Genomic DNA, 16,796 nt, shown 5'->3' with positions numbered 1-16,796 from the left:
AGACGAGCTCTGCATGTTATCTGCAGTGGTGTAGCTCCCTGCTGAGCTCAGATAATAATGGCGAATGGCACATAAACATGTAAAACCTACAACTCGGATGGAATTCACAAGGAAAAGGCTTCTTCTAGAAAAAGACTGGCGGTTTATTTTTGCATGAACAGGAACAGTGATAGGATACAATATTAACGGTTGTATGTGGTTCAGAAGTGTGTGAAGGGTGTTGTCATAACAATCATATGAATCATTTATAAGCCAGGTGGTCAATTAAATTATATCTCGTTCTGCATTCAGTGAATTTGGGGGGCGTGGCACAAACAACTCAAATTGCTTTTAAAAAAATACAGCATTTACAAACTAACAATTACTTATATACTCTAAAAATGCCAATATCCTGCACCATGCCTGCGGCATTCTTGACCTTTGACATCACTGCGTGCTGCGTGACTGACTGAAGGGACATTTGCTCAGACCAGGCTACTGAACAAGAGACCAGTGATTAACAGATACTGAATGGTTGAAGGTGAAAGGTGCATCACTGTTCTCTGAAGCCCTGATCTAGAATCTAGAACCTGTTCTGAAGCTATATGGATGGAAATATCTCTGGTGCATGCTTTAACTAAACAGCTAATGAACTGCACTGTAATCTGCCATTTCTCCGGGGATTTTTTTTTATGTTAGTGCTTCCATGAGCTTTCATCTTATGTCTAGAAGTTTCTCAGGCCTGGGTTATTAACGGTTGCTACGGCACATCTCACGGTTTCCTCTTTCCTTGGAATGCTGTCTTCTCACAGATCTCATTTTGCTGTGTGGGGTTAACAGAGCCAAGGTCGTCGAGAGTCTCCTGGGCTGTCTGCCTGAGGGCGGGGTGGCGGCTGGAAGCTAGCTGCCGGATGCGATGAAGGGGCAGGGAGGTCAGTAAGTCTGGGGCCACATGAGCCAGAACCTCATCCTCCAGAAGCAAAGACTGGAGCAGCCGCAGCGCGTGAAGGCAAACCTCAGCATCGGCATCTGGGAGAGAACAGTGCACAGCATGCACATTTAAAGTGCATTATAAACAAGCTTGAAGCAGTAAAGATGAGGCATGGGAAAAGTGACTTTCACCAAATGTTTATTGGCAAGAAAGAGTTTCTGTTCATACCCTCCAGCAGAGCGGAGATGAGAGGAAGCAGTCCAGGGCTTCCGCTGATGTATTTCAGGCCCTTCACACTGATACTGACGTTATACAGGGCCATCAGCATCAACCTGTGTAAAAAAACGAGCCAGGTGGGCCAGCGATATCCCAATAATCTCGGCAGAAAACGTACATTTACCAAAATGTTGGCTTGTAACAGTAAAGGTCTATAACTAACACTTACACTTTGAGTTTGTTGAAGACTCCTGGTTTCATTAGTCCCAGCAGTTGCATAAGTGTGTCCAGCAGGACATGGGATGAAGAAGACAGGAAGTCCCGCCCAGAGGTGACTGCTGCTAAATCTGATTTGGCACAGTGACAACAAGAATGATGTCACTCAGTTGACTGTCTACTTGGACTGAGTACAGTAGAGTAAAGAGTGGAGTAGTAAGTTGTACTTTTCCTGTTTAACCTCCCTTTTGTAATGTGCTACTCCGACTGAGTGCTGGGTACTCACTAGTGACAAAGCCAGCCAGAGCCAAGACAAACTGGTACTCATGCGAGTTGTGCTCCACCTGCGGGGGCTTGACCTCCTCACCCAGGGATTTGACAAAGCTTTCCAGAGTTTGTCCTGCCAGACTCAGGAAGGGTTCTAGCTTTCCCTGTTTACACACACAAAAAGACAATCACATCCCTGGAAAAAAAAGAGCCCATGTTTATATGATGCTCATATGATGGCTTCAGCTCGCTATCAGCAACACATTGTAACTCTGACACTGGTCTTAAAACTACTCATTTCTCCTTGAGGTTTCCACAAAACTGGGGCAAAAACTACAGCCACTGTGCTCCACTCACATCGGCCAGCATGTCTCTGACGGCCTCCTCCTTGCCAGAGGCGCTCCAGAGAAGGGTGCAGGCTGCCGCCCCGAGTTCAGTGCAGAACTCTGCCTGCTGCTGGAGTTGCTCACGGCACTCCAACAGCTGCTCCCGTAACACCAGCTTCTCCTACACACACACACACACACACACACACACACACACAGAGAGAAAGGCAGAATGAAAAGTATACAAATATATAAGAATATATAATGCATTTACTACATTTATCAGATGCCCTTATCCAGAGCAACTTACAATCAGTAGTTACAGGGACAGCCCCCCCCCCTGGAGACACTCAGGGTTAGGGTGTCTTGCTCAGGGACACAGTGGTAGTAAGTGGGGTTTGAACCTGGGTCTTCTGGTTCATAGGCGAGTGTGTCTAGGCTACTACCACCCCTTAATTGCAGGCCAATACCAAATTATTGGCCTGCATCAAGTATTTCTATTCCCTTTATATTCAGTAAAATATATAATGAATCTCTGATCGCTGTTCAATTTGCTTGATGTGGGCGAATACTTTGACCCCTCTGAAATGCAGTGACCTCTTTTTCAATGCATCAGTTAAGATTAACCAATCACTCTCTTTTGCATCCAGGCAAGGGCAGTATACATGTTGCGACCCAAATCCTGAGTGCCGTCTGCACGCCTGATTGTTTTATGTTCTTTTTGAACGGGCTGTACCAGTACATCACTTCAAAATGCAATATGCGTCCTAACTCTAAGTAATATGTTGCTTTTATTCCTTTAGGACCTCTCACCTCTCTCTCTGCCTGACACTCTTTCTGAGCAGCGCCGAGGCGTGAGTCCAGATGCAGGCACTCCTGTCTCTGCTGCTCCAACTCTTGCTCAGCGTGATCCTTTTCTACTCAAAGCAGCGTGCAGTCATGATACTAAACCCAGGGACTACCAAGCTATACTCGTTTATAATCAAATCAATATACACTGCTCAAAAAATTAAAGGGAACACGAAAATAACACATCCTAGACCTGAATGAATGAAATATTCTTATTAAATACTTTGTTCCTTACATTGTTGAATGTGCCGACAACAAAATCACACAGACATTATCGATGGAAAACACACTACAGGCTGATCATAACTGCTGACACACTCCGGCCACATGAGGTCTAGCGTTAGGAGGAACCCAGGGCCTACTGAATCAGCAAAAGGGGTCTGAAGATCTCATATCGGTACCTAATGGCAGTCAGGCTACCTCTGGCGAGCACATGGAGGGCCAAAAAATGCCACCCCACACCATTACTGACCCACTGCCAAGCCGGTCATGCTGGAGGATGTTACAGGCAGCAGACCATTCTGTCACATGTGCTCAGTGTGAACCTGCTTTCATCTGTGAAGAGCACAGTGTGGACGTCGGGCCCTCATACCACCCTCATGGAGTCTGTTTCTGACCATGCACATTTGTGGCCTGCTGGAGGTCATTTTGCAGGGTTCTGTCAGTTTCTGCTTGCACAAAGGTTGAGGTAGCGTCCTGCTGCTGGGTTGTTGCCCTCCTACGGTCTCCTCCACGTCTCCTGATGCACTGGCCTGTCTCCTGGTAGTGCCTCCATTCTCAAGACACTACGCTGACAGACACAGCAAACCTTCTGGCCACACCTCACATTGATGTTCCATCTTGGATGAGCTGCACTACCTGAGCCACTTGAGTGGGTTGTAAATTCCGCCAGCATTCAAAAGTGACCAAAACATCAGCCAGAAAGCACAGGAACTGAGAAGGTCTGTGGTCACCACCTGCAGAACCACGCCTTTATTGGGGACGTCTTGCTAATTTCCTATTATTTCCACCTGTTGTCTATTCCATTGTCACAACAGCATGTGAAACTGAGTCTCAATCAGTGTTGCTTAATAAGTGGACAGTTTGATTTCACAGAAGTGTGATTGACTTGGACTTATATTGTGTTGTTTAAGTGTTCCCTTTACTTTTTCAGCAGTGTATATTGCTCTTGGCCAAAAAAGCGGTACATGGTCTTACGTGTTTCTGCCAGACGGGCTTTGTGGAGAGTTTCTATCAAACTGCCATTAAGAACTCTGTGCAGGAAATCGCGCAGCTGCATGACCTCAGTAGAGAGTTTTTCCAGGTCTCTCTTCCGGACTCGTACAAAGCTGTCCCTTCCTGAGTCCTTAATACAACACACAGATTCCAGATGATAAACCGCCATTAGTGATGAATACAGCACAGCGTAGTTTACCTTAGACAGACCATCTTTGTCCGTCTATAACCTTTCTTTTACACAAGTATGCGGTTACTAAAATTAATTAGACAGCAGGTAAACTTTACAAATTGGAGTGGCTAACATCGCTGTTCTGCTGGTAACAGGGACATCGTGAGCTGGCGAGATATACAATCGTTCGAGTCTTTTATGTTTTGTTCATTTTTAATGCGAACTGTATGGTTGCATTTCTTTGCCTTTTACCTCCAGTCTTGTGCACAGCGTCGACGGGTCGTCTGCTTTCATCGTGAACGTGTGAGAGCGGCTCGGCGGCGGGCTCGCAGAAACACGCCCGGCCAGCAGGTGGCGCCCTGCTCCCAGCGTGGGTGGGCGACAACACGTCCAATTCGAGCACTGAATGTACACAGATAGGTGCCAAAAATGCATCTAAACTCATTTAAATTTAATGTACAAGTAACTACTATTGAAAATTGTTTTTTAAAAGACATTGCTGTCATACCGTACCATTTTATCCTACAATAAGATTAGTGAAAAAAACATGATCTGTACTGCGTCTACTACTCGACCATCTGAACTTTTAATAGGGTATTAAGTAACGTATTGCTAGTATTATGTTAGAAATGAACTTTTGTTTATATTATCCCATCCATTTTTTACCGTTATCTTTTTATGCACAGCTTGGCATCTATCAACACCCGATGAGGGGCATATGGCAATGGTACCTTCTGGTGACGGGGCCACTTTTTTCAGTCAAACACTATTTATACAAGTTGTCCACGGTTTTAAACACTCATTGAACTTAATATTGGTTAAGAAGCCACGTTAATTTGGACAGCATTGATGATGTTAATTAAATCACTACACCCGAGGGCAGTGGTGGCCTAGTGGGTAAGAAAGCGGACCTGTAATCGGAACGTTGCCAGTTCGAATGCCAAGGTGCTACTGAGCAAAGCACCGTACCCACACACTTCACTTTCCTCCCTCCCAAAACCATTGTCTGATGTGATTATTTTCAAACTGGATGTATGCAGAGAGATGGAGAGAAGGCAGACAAGCCTTCGTCAGCTGCCGCATAGGTTCTACTCCACATTCAATGCATCTCTTTGAACGTTCCCTTCCCTTCTTAAACTCATCAACATAATTATACTATTATAAAGACAAAAGCACATTATCCAATCACTGTCTGTACTAAAAGCCACCCAGCCTCAAACCAAGGCCACCGGGGCACCAAACCTGCAAGCGTATGCCAGGTGAGCTCACGGCCTTCATGCACACAGGTGTGACCTCCATCAGTTCCACGACTGTATTTCTCCCCACCCACCTGTTCCTCAACTCCAATACTGCTCACACATTGGACACACTTCCCACTTGTGACCAATGTCTAAAAAATATATTGTTTTGCAAATCACAAATGTTGGGCTTTAACGAAACAAGTATCATTTCTAATAGTGTTCTCTGAAAGTCTTTCAACAAATGTACTAAAATGACGGCGGGATCGTTTTCCACGTGTGGGCGAGAGGACGAGGTCCGGAAAGACTCCACTCCGGGTTTTCCCGTCCGTTCCTGAGCCCCGGGCCGGGTTTTCAGCACGCCGCGCCGGTGTCGCGCCCGCCAGCCCGCCATCGTGTTCTGCCGAGCGCGTTCCGGGACAGGCGGTCAGCAGCGGATTTTGAACCATGTCGGTGTGCGTCGAGTCGGGCTTTTCCGACGACGAGCTACTCACTCTCCGCTTTCCTCTGCACCGCGCCTGCAGAGACGGGGATGTCGGCGCCTTGTGCTCCCTGCTACAGTGCGCCGCGAACCAAGCAGACCTCGTCGCCGAGGACTCTTTCTACGGCTGGACGCCAATTCACTGGGCAGCGCATTTTGGGAAGGTACAGACTTTTTTTATACATATATAAATCCAGACATTTGCGTTGTGGCGAAAGGAAGATTTCCTCCGCTAGCCTCGCCAGCTAAGTTCGGCTAGCGCAAAACCTCACAGTAGCCGCGTGCTCACTTCATACAACCAAACGCGGCTTCTATCCCACATTAAACCGGCCCCGTCGGGGTCGTAGCGTGTGTAGACGCCGGGAGTTCGGTTTCTTGTGGACGCTGAAGGGCCGAATGTGTGCTGCGTGTTCGGGAAGCGGCGTGATGGAAAAAGTTACTCCCCCTTTTTCCCCGAATGCCGTTTGAATCAATGTTTCATGTGAACGGTCTTCGGTTAATGCATCTAATTACACGCCGTGCGCGTAAACATAGCTTTAATCCAGAGGAAAGCCGCGGGTGTCGCTTGAGCGTCTATCTCACTGTGATTTATATGTTTTTTAGCTGGATATTTTAAATGTGCGGACGAATGGATTCTATCGCTGGCCGTGTTGCCAGTTACTCGTGAGAAATTACACCTTCCGACCCATATACAGCATTATGATTAACGTGGCTGTAAGGGGCGTGGTGATTATCGATAATCTGTCATTTTTTTTATCTAAAATGTTCGCAAAAGTAATAAAAAAAAAATGGCAACAGTTTTAAGCAACCAATTTTTGCCGGAAAAATAAGTAAACCGTGCACCTGGCAACCGCGGCCGTAAAGTAACCGTCCCCAGGTGACCGTCCCCAGGTGACCGTCCCCTCACTGGCTGCCCGAGGACCAAAACCTAGGTTCCTTTCAGCACATATCCCCAGATCTGGTTAATCGGAAAGTCCATTATCTTCTTCGTCAGAAAAGTAATTCGTTGTCTATGTATGAATACCTTTTCGTGGAAGGAGGGACTGTAAATGCAAGGCGCAGGAGGTTATTAGTTGTGCATAAAACACTTTGCATCTGCTAGAGGAGGAGAAGAGCGGAAGGAGTTGGCCAAGGTCTCTGCTCTGGTGGTGTTGTCTGGGAACAGGGAAAGAAATCCTTGAAACAACTCTGCCCGATCACATGCGTCAGTACTTCCTTGGGAAGGGCTATGAAAGGCTAGACGATGTTTATTCTATTTTTAAGTAAGAATGTAGGGTATGCAGGCTGTGTGTGCACTTTTCTAATTGATTTGTTTTTGCAAAAATGTTGCATTATTATTCATGTCTCCTCCACCCCTTCTCTCCTTGCAGTTGGAGTGTGTGGTGCAGCTGGTGCAGGTGGGGTGTGAGGTGAATGCCGTGACTACAAGGTTGGCCCAGACACCTGCCCACATTGCTGCGTTTGGTGGTCACCCAGAGTGCCTGCTGTGGCTCCTGCAGGCGGGAGCTGAAACCAACAGACAGGTGGGAGCTGAAAAAAAATATCTCGTATTAATTTGTCTCGTAACTGAAAGGACGCCGCTACGGGACGGTTGGATAACGATCTGAGGCAGCTCGCCCGCATCCCGGGTTCAGTTGGGGTTTACAGACACCGTGTCCGTGTCGAAGGGAAATGCCTGTGGAAGCTCTAAAATCGGATTACGGGGTCAGTGTCACGGAAGTCAGACGCTTGGATTTCCATCTTCCCTGGTGCGTCTCGGACGGCAGCCTTTATTCCGTTCTGTGAACGATAAACTGTTGTTACAGCACATTATGAGTTGATTTATTAAGCATATATGAAGTGTATGGAAAAAAGACGGAGATATTCCCGAAATCTAAGGCGAGGGAGTATGATGAAGCGTATGTAGCGTTTGGCTTCATTGTGACCACGGTGGGAGACGTGGAAAGACCGGCATGTTTACGGTGTCTAAAATTCAGGACGGGCCTGTGGCATGGGCAATATAGGCAAGTGCTGAGCGCCATCAATCGTGGGGTCACCACAAACGGAGGAAGAAAAAGTGTTTCTTAAAACTTGTTGGTATTAATGTGTCTTAATATGAAAAGAACGGGACCACACGAGTTTATCTGCATATTAAAGCCTGTTAAGTAGTAGCAGTAATAATAATAATAATAATAATAATGATATGGAACTTTGCTGTCAGTCCACCGCGATGCCCCCCTTCCCCCTCCACTATGGCAAGCCAACAGGGCACATCCTGAAATCTTACTTAGGGCTCGAAATTAATCATTCATTAATAATGTTTATGTTTACTTCCCCGAGTCACAATGATAGTTCCCCTTGAGTCACAATGGGACACGATGGCAGTAAGTGGTCTTTGAACCTGTGACATTGAGGTCGTCTGGTTCGTAGGGTAGTGTGTTACCCACTAAGCTGCTAACAGAATGGAATTTGAGACATATACAGATCCGTTGTAGGACACGACCGGCAGAGTAACACTCTGCGGGATGCGATTCAGCCAAAATGTCTTCTTTGACCTACATTCCTGCAGAGCTGGATGCGGATTTGCCTCTGAATGAACGCTAGGTAAAGCAGGGGAACTGGCTGCTGTTCGTCCTTGGGGTCATCCTGAGGCCAGTTGAATTTGTCCCTGTGCAGTGTTGTCATTGGTGAGCCAGCCTGTCCTGTCTCATACACTCCTGCTCAAAAAAAAAAAAAAAGATTGGAATTAGAGTGCCGCTGGTGAGTATGTTGTCAGATCTGTTCTGGTTCACAATTCTTCTATTTGAATCTGTTTGCCCTGATTGTCAGGTTGTTCGTGTTTTTTCAGTTTCACTGATTGGCCCTCCATCCATCTAATTTACTAAGAATTCCAGCTGAGCGTGAATGGGAGGATGAAGTGGTGAAAGAAGTGCAGCGCCTGACACGTCTGCCTTACTCACCACCAATATTATAGTAACGATGAGTCTCAAGTTAACCCGCCATGCACTCTGAGCCGACATCGACGTGTCGTTTGAATTGGAAAATATCAGATTTAATGCGATGGCTCCACATGATCACGCAGAAACCCGTCACACATGGTGATTAGTGATGTGGCTGGTTATTGGGTCGGACTGCAGGCTTCCAGCATGAGGAGAAATCCCCAGATTTCAGCACCTTGTAGGATTTAATCACCGCTTGACTGGAATGAATGGGTGGGGAGAGGATTTCATAATTCATCTAATGGAATGTGTTTTTGCCTTTAGCTTTGGAGTTGGTAATGATGTATTGGTAAATGCCTGTGCTCTTCTAAAACGGCAGGTGACGTCAGGCACAGGCCATTGAACTATTTCACGTTACGTCTGGTTGCAGGATTACGTGGGCGAGACCTCCCTGCACAAGGCTGCTAGGGCAGGCAGCATGGAGTGCATCAAAGTCCTTCTCTTAAGGGGGGTCAAACCGGAGTAAGTGGACCTCTGATGAGTGTTTTTTTTTTCACATGCAACTGTTATGATAATTACTCTGCTAAATGGGAACCCCACTGCTGATCCTTCAGGCCTCTGCCAGATGCTTCTCTGCCTGGGTTTATGTTGGCAAAGGCCATCTAGACCTTAAATATCAGGACGAAGCTGCAGTCACCAGGGCAACAACCTACTCTGGAATAGGGTTGGTCCTCGTTATAAAAGCAATTTTTGAGATTAGAACTCGATGGAAAATGACAGTAGTTCAGATGTGGTTTTATTAATGCATAAGAAAAGCAGATCTATAGCGGTAATATAGTGTCTAATATCACACACTTTCATGTTCGTTTTGTATTGTGCCTCATAAAGGTTCAGCGGGTGGGGTTCCCTCATGTTGTGTCTGATGTAGGTTTTTCTTCTGATTTGTCTGATTTTAATGTTTGTTACTGTTTTTTCTGTGTAGAGGTGAGAAGAATATTGGTAGGAAGAACAGTATTTTAATGGAGAAGGTTGGAAAAAAATGCACATTTCCTCTTAGTTTGCCAAAATCCCACTTTCTACCATTGTGTCCCTGAGCAAGACACTTAACCCTAAGTTGCTCCAGGGGAACCTGTCCCTGTAACTATTGATTGTAAGTCGCTCTGGATAAGAGTGTCTGATAAATGCTGTGAATGTAAAATGAAAATGTTTCGGAACTCTAAATGCAATAGTTATAAATGATCTAGCATAACTCAGATATTTAAACCACAGTCTGTAGATTGTATAGATCTCATTAAAGTGCATTTAAGTTCTTTATTTGCTTAATTCAATCGACCTTTGTAAAGTAAAGCTGGATTAATGTCACCAAATGAGGTCGTATCCTGTAGGCCTCCAGATTGTTCCTGTGCTCCCGTTACAGTTATTTCATAGAGCGAGGAGGAGTTTGTGGTGCAGACAGGAGCAGATGGCATTGTCAGTTGAAACCTCATGTAAACAGACCCTTGTTGTCTGCTGCGCGAAGCCGCAGAATTTAGCTACGTGTGCTAACTGTTGCACCCAGCCAAGCATTATGCTCCCCATCTGTTCCGCTCACCAACTGTAAGCATGTAAGTGATTGACCGCCCCATGTACAATGTATGGCCAACGAATTTGATTGCCTGCTGAATGGGGAAATGTGCATTTGTTGAAGCCTTCACATTAAATCATTCATATATCTGCAGAAGTACATGCAAAGAGATTTTCTATGAAAAATGCTAGTTTATCCTGGTGCGGCATGTATCCAATAGTTAAAAGCTGGAAAGTGAAATCCATAGACATTTAATACCATAATTTGTATTTGTCTTGCATTTAGCTATGAATTGCTTATGCATTTAGCAATACTTACATAGGTGCTCCAGTAGCTTTGATTTAGTTGCAGTAACTTTATAGAAGAAACCAGTTTAGCTACAGCCTTTTAAATTAGCCCTAATGAGTTCAATTTAAAGTCAAGAGTTTATGGTTAATTATTTGCCGTTATAAGGAAGCACCGCTAGATGTGATTAAATCAGTTGTCTGCATGTTGTATATAGATGTATATAAACTGCTATTCCAGACAACAATCAGAAGGCAAATCTGAAACCTCACAAAATTCTGCATTGAATTCCGTAGCATTTTAGTTGAAACGACCAAATTATATTATACTCTACTTATTTAGTTTACGTAAGCAGTTTAAAGAACTTTTACTTAATACCACAGGTTTGGGAGCAGTTTAGTGTAACAGGGAGGCAACAAGTCTTTAGCTGACTGTAGTCAGTTGAAATATGTGTTCTGTCTCACTGCAAATCAAAATGTTTGGTAATGTTTATGTTGCTGAATGTTACGACAATTTTTTGTGACTTTTTGTTTTGGAATCACCTTTAAATGAAAAGGAGCTCCTGAAAGGGGACACCTGAAGACAAATTCTGAGTACTTAAGTATTGCTACTGAGAAGCCCAAAACCCCTACACATCTCACATGTTTTCCAGCCGTTGAAATTGAACTTGACTTGATTTTCTGAAGTAGTCCCAGAAAGGGGGAAGCAATCCAAAAACTGCTGAAAATCTGCAACAGGTGCTTCAGCGAACATCTTACAGTTGGCATTAGGAGTGTTCTCACTATCGCTTCCTACCGTATCTACACACTGGCAAACTGTTGAGGTATTTCTTGCGGTGATTGGTTTTTAATATTAGGAGCTCAGTCATTGATAGTTCTGTTTTAGACCTGCATGCTTTTCTTAACTTATTAATTCTTTGTCTTGAGAGTTTGTGTAATCTAATGTATTTTTATTAAAGGATTTTATGCACTAACCTTTGGGAAATTGCTCAGACTAATCTTTATGTACAGTGGTGTTATGATGTTCAGTTATAGAAAGTGAGAGAGAGAGAGTTAGGCAAGAATGAGAGTAAGGGATGTCACAAAGCAAAACATTCCAGGAATTGGGTTTTAAAAAAATGAAATGCTTCCTTTTAAGCAAATGTAATACTTCAGACAGATGTTACAGTTTAGTGCCAAACAATTTTAGCTACTCTTATTAGTGTGTCATAAAACTACAGTAAATATTCATTCTGGCTCATGTTTATTCTTGCAGAGCGGTCACACAAATATGAATCCCTTGGACTTTCTGATAATTGAGTTACAGATTTTCACACCGGTTCATAATTGCTTTATGTAAAGCATAGTAAGTCTAAAAAAGTATTGTCTGCATGGCTGCTACAAGTAGCCTGAATGAAGGTGATTCCAGTCAGTCATTCATTCATTTTATGGTTCAACACTTTCAGCTGCACACAAGAGAGCAAGGAAACTGCATTTACAGTCAGGGAAAACCCCTACTGATTTTGTGATGTTGAGTATATATTTTCAATTGTCAATGCATTTTCATGAATGAAATAAATTAGTATAAGCAAAATGTGCTTTCGTGCTTGGTTTGTACGTGTCTCGGGGGGATTTTGTCCCACTCCTCTTTGCAGATCCTCTCCAAGTTATTAATGTTTAGTTGCTGATGTTTGGCAACTCGAACCTTCAGCTCCCTCTATAGGTTTTTGATGGGACTAAGGCTCGGAGACCGACTAGACCAAATTATATTTTATACAGGTAACAAGTTGAGAAGCTTCCTACGTCAGCTCCTTACAATCTTTCTGATTGACGGGATCAAATACTTGTTTCATTTATGAAAATGCTAATTAATTTATAGCTTTTCTGACAGTACTGCCTTATATTTTGTTCACACATGTGATTGCTAAATGCTGCATTGAACCAATGGAAGACAGTGGCCATTACCTGAACATCACTGCAGGAAAGGAATAATATCTTAACAATAAAAGCCAACTGGAAGGGATTATAGGGAGAAAAAAAGACTTTCTCACAACAGGATGATGTTCAGTAAAATTCTATATTCTATATAACAAATTGTCTGGCATTAAATATCTCATCAGGTAATATTTGGAAATTTTGACTCAAGTCCCTTTTTGGTTGGAAGCATTTGATTTTTCTCAATAACTGATATGCAAACCTCTCATGTCATTTACTCTTGTATTTGTTTAAATGTCTCTGTAGCATTCAGAGTATGTGCGTTTTAATGTTTTATTTTAAAATTTAAGACCTGATTCCATTTTAGTGTGACAGGAGAAGCTCAGAGGAGGGTTAGTGACTTCATGAATGATCAAACCCATTTACTCCAGTATCTATGCGGAGGGATATTTCTCTTAGCTGCAAAACCAAAAAAAGAAACATGGCTCTCTTGGCATGCAGCATGTTGAGCATCTATGCTCCGTTTTGGATGGGAGATTTTTATTGGCTTCAGAAATGGGAGCTCTGTGCCAAAGTACCAGTCGCACGGAAGGAATTCTGACCGGAATGGATCCCCTAACTAAATTTGCAGTGGCAGTAGGAGCACATTACAGATCAAATGCAATTCTATCTGCTGGAAAATATAGTAAACTAGCTGCTTGTCTCTAATATTAATATGTGGTATTACTATTTGAATACTATGTAAGTGATATGGGGTATTGTTCATTCATGAATTTGCTACAGAAATTCAGCAGTGGGAGATGAATACATCTGGTGCATAGCTTTGTGAATGCTAATTTTAAAAACATTTTTTTTAATTAAATGCAAAAGATCATTATTAAATTGCACTGGGAAAAGTCGTGTTTCTCAAACAGACTGGACGCAGATTCTGAGAATAATATAATAGTTAACACCAAAATAGTTATGTAATTCACAAGTCATATTTCAGATAAAAATTTCTTGTAGTGTAATGTTTGCCTGAAATATGTTAATAGGTGATTATCATTTATTCACGAGCTGTTAATCACTGTAATCAAATTGTGAATATTTAATGCTTTTAAAATAATTTAACGCAATTAAGACTGCTGCATTTTGTGTACTTCCTGTGTAACCTACAATGTAATGTACAATGGACATGGTGAAATAAAAAAAAAAAGTTCTACTAAAGTATTGAGAACCAAACAAATTTATATTTTTGGAAATGACCATATCCCAGTTGCCTTAAGTTGAAGACTCTTTAATCTTAATACTTAGTTTTTCAAACAAGGTAAAGCACAATTAAACTATGTTGTCATAAGTTTAAAGACAATTTTTGTATATCCTCCTAATATTTTGGCCACACCAGGCATAATCTCATAATGTTTCTACAAAGCAATCGAGATCGGCTAGTGAAGCAAGAATCGAGATTTTTGTTACTTGAATTTAAAGGACAACTACTAAAAAAAAAAATGTATCGTCCTCCAGTGTCTCATCTCCTACTGCAACATGGAACATATACAGCAATAAGTGAAGTCATCTTTAGTGGCAGGGGCTGAGTTGATGTTATAGGACATGCATGAGGCAGACTCAGGGAAGCCAGGAGAGGTGTAGGCTTATGAAGCCTTTTGTCTTATTTGTTGTGCAAGAGCGACATTTCTAGCACTGACTGTTCACTTTCTCTACTGCACAGCTTGAGGAACAGTAATGGGCAGACAGCAGCAGACCTGGCCCTCACACAGGGTTTCCAGGAGTGTGCTGACCTCCTCTCCAATGCTCAGAACCAGCTCAATCACCTCAGTGGCCTCTGCACTCTGACTGGCAACCGTAGTCACGTTCATGTTAATGGCATGGCCAATAGGAAGAGGTTCCTTGATTATGCTGAGCCTTATCATATCAAGAAGGCCAGAACAGATGGTATTGTTGTTTTTATATATATATATATATAAAAAATATTATATTATATTATATTATATGATCTTTTTTTTTGGCTACATTAGTTTCATTAACCAATAGCCCATCTCTTGTTCACAGAAAGGGACTTGCCTTTAAATGGTTCTGGAGAGGAGCTGGAGATCATGCATGTGGAGCCGGTAATAGATGCTTCATCAGGTGGGGTAGAGCGCTGTATACTACTATTATGCTATTATACACACTATGGTTCGAACTCATGAAAACTGTAAATTCATTAGTCTATGTTCTCTATGTCCTTTATTCTCAAATCCAATTTGGTTAAGAAGTTCAGATTATTTTTTCAAATGTCAGATCCGAATTGACCTGCTAAAGAAGAACAAAAAAAAGTGGATGTAAGAGACATCAGCGTGTCTTCGGTTAGAAAATCAGCACATTTTAGAATATTGTAAAGTAATAATTACAGTGGTACAGTAATGCCTGAGATTTATTAAAAAAAAAAATGGTGCTACCAGAGCTTGTCTGTAGAAAGCTGCCGAGAACAGATGAGGAACCTGATCCATGGTTCTATGACCTCTGCCATCTCAAAGACCCATACTTATGCTGACCCTCCAGGGATCAGGTTTCCCTGTCTGTGCCTTCCAGGTTTTTACAGATGAGCTGTGGTGCCCCTACACTGTGGTCTGCTGTACGGAAAACGACATTGAAATGTGAAATAAGAGGCTGGGATTTTTCTCGCTCGTTTTAATTTTTGTCTGTGAATTACACTGCTCAATTTTTACAGTTTCACTGCTGGCTTTTCAGACACTCGTGTGGGCGGGGCTTTGCCTCATTGGCCAGAGTGTATTTTGAGAATTCTCATGAGAGAATTGTGCCAGAAGTCCAACCGAATCCACAGGCAGCGTAAACGTAAAACTGGGCGGGGCGAAAGACCAGCAGCGAAACTGAAAAATAGCAAGATGTAAGCTAAACTGTATGTTGTCAAAATCCCAACCTCTTGTTTTTACAGTTCAACGTCCTTTTTTTGTTTGACATTAGGAAAGTTTTGTTTAAAAATTTTGGCACAAATTTGATTCCATTCTGCTGGGTACTTATGTGGAGTCATTGATTACTGCTTTTAATCATGTATGTATTTTTTTATAACCCTCTCACCTTGTATTGAATGGCAGGCACCCCAGTAGGCTCAACCTTGATGAATTGTCACCAGGCCGAGTCCATGGTCGATGGCGAGCTCCGAAATGGCCGCTGCCGCTCTCCAGCTGAGGCGGCAGCTGATGGTGGCGGCGCCCAGCTCCACACTGCAGACATGTGTGGTACCCTCCACCTCAGTGGCAGCCCCAGCAGCTGCGTGTCCCATCGTCCCTGCTGGGGGACCTTCTCCCCGGACGCGGGAGAGAACCTGCATTACGGTCACTACCACGGATTCGGAGACACGGCAGAAGACCTAGAAGACACCAGCAGCCGGGTGGAGCACTGTACGAGCATGAGGGCCGAAGAGCGCTACAACCAAGTGCTCTTCAACACAATGCAGCTCTACCACGGCTCCTAAAGGACGATGGAGGGTAGCAGTCCACCTGTCATTTCGTAACACGTGTCTGCTGTCTCGTTGTGGCCACTGCCGCTAGCCTTAAACCAGAAGCGGCTGACCTCATGTTTGCACCTTAACCCTGGCCACCGTACGGCAAACACGACGCAAAAATGTATTTATATGTCAAAACGTATGTAGGCATGCATTTTTCTATTGACTTTTTGATTAATACCCACGGCCAAGTGGCCCACCGAACGAAAAAGCATTAATGCAAGAGAAGGACATGAATAGTCCATAACCTTTTTTGCAAACCAGTTTGATACTAGTTTTTGTGCCATTTCTTTTTGTTTTTTGTAGCAGGGCTTGTGGGGACTGACTAGACCTGTGAAGAACATTCCAAAAATCATGCTACACAGGGGGAGGGGGGTGGGGTGTCTGTGATTTCCCGCATTTTCTCCGAGCTGATTTAATAAGCACTTGTCCATTGTACATTTGTCCATGAACGCATGACTTTACAATACAGCGGGCACGGCTGCCTAGAATAGAAAAGGGGAACGCAGCTCATGTATTCCACCGCGTTCTGTTTGTTTTGCTATGTAATAACGCTCGTTTTGCATTTCCATTCCGTATCCGATAACAGGACAAGCATATGCTTTATTATGTTTATTATTATTTGAGAAGTTTTGTTATTACACTGATGTGGAGGAAAATAAATGAATAATGCGTGTTTGTGTTCTTTCTTAAAGGTGTTCTTTAACTTGAACCATGTCGG

At 43.3% G+C, this 16,796-nt stretch overlaps 2 protein-coding genes across 2 annotated transcripts; one reads left to right on the top strand and one right to left on the bottom strand.

Moving 5' to 3' along the window:
- Positions 1 to 146: 146 nt before the first annotated feature.
- hsf2bp (heat shock transcription factor 2 binding protein) lies at positions 147 to 4,480 on the bottom strand. Its single transcript, XM_028981523.1, has 8 exons — positions 4,424 to 4,480; positions 3,982 to 4,129; positions 2,749 to 2,852; positions 1,967 to 2,116; positions 1,629 to 1,773; positions 1,356 to 1,473; positions 1,139 to 1,242; positions 147 to 1,008 (listed from the first exon to the last, which is right to left on the bottom strand). Exons 1-8 carry the CDS (start codon positions 4,463 to 4,465, stop codon positions 752 to 754), a joined length of 1,068 nt encoding a protein of 355 aa, XP_028837356.1. The 5' UTR covers positions 4,466 to 4,480; the 3' UTR covers positions 147 to 751.
- A 1,283-nt stretch (positions 4,481 to 5,763) lies between these two features.
- ankrd10a (ankyrin repeat domain 10a) lies at positions 5,764 to 16,750 on the top strand. The gene is made up of 6 exons (XM_028981575.1): positions 5,764 to 6,054; positions 7,261 to 7,413; positions 9,239 to 9,330; positions 14,279 to 14,502; positions 14,620 to 14,697; positions 15,666 to 16,750. The coding sequence occupies exons 1-6, from the start codon at positions 5,857 to 5,859 to the stop codon at positions 16,043 to 16,045; spliced, it is 1,125 nt and encodes a 374-aa protein (XP_028837408.1). The 5' UTR covers positions 5,764 to 5,856; the 3' UTR covers positions 16,046 to 16,750.
- Positions 16,751 to 16,796: the final 46 nt, after the last annotated feature.

This window comes from Denticeps clupeoides, chromosome 5 (assembly GCF_900700375.1).
Source record: "Denticeps clupeoides chromosome 5, fDenClu1.1, whole genome shotgun sequence".
Lineage (NCBI taxonomy): Eukaryota > Metazoa > Chordata > Actinopteri > Clupeiformes > Denticipitidae > Denticeps > Denticeps clupeoides.
This window is presented reverse-complemented; position numbering and strand designations above follow the sequence as displayed.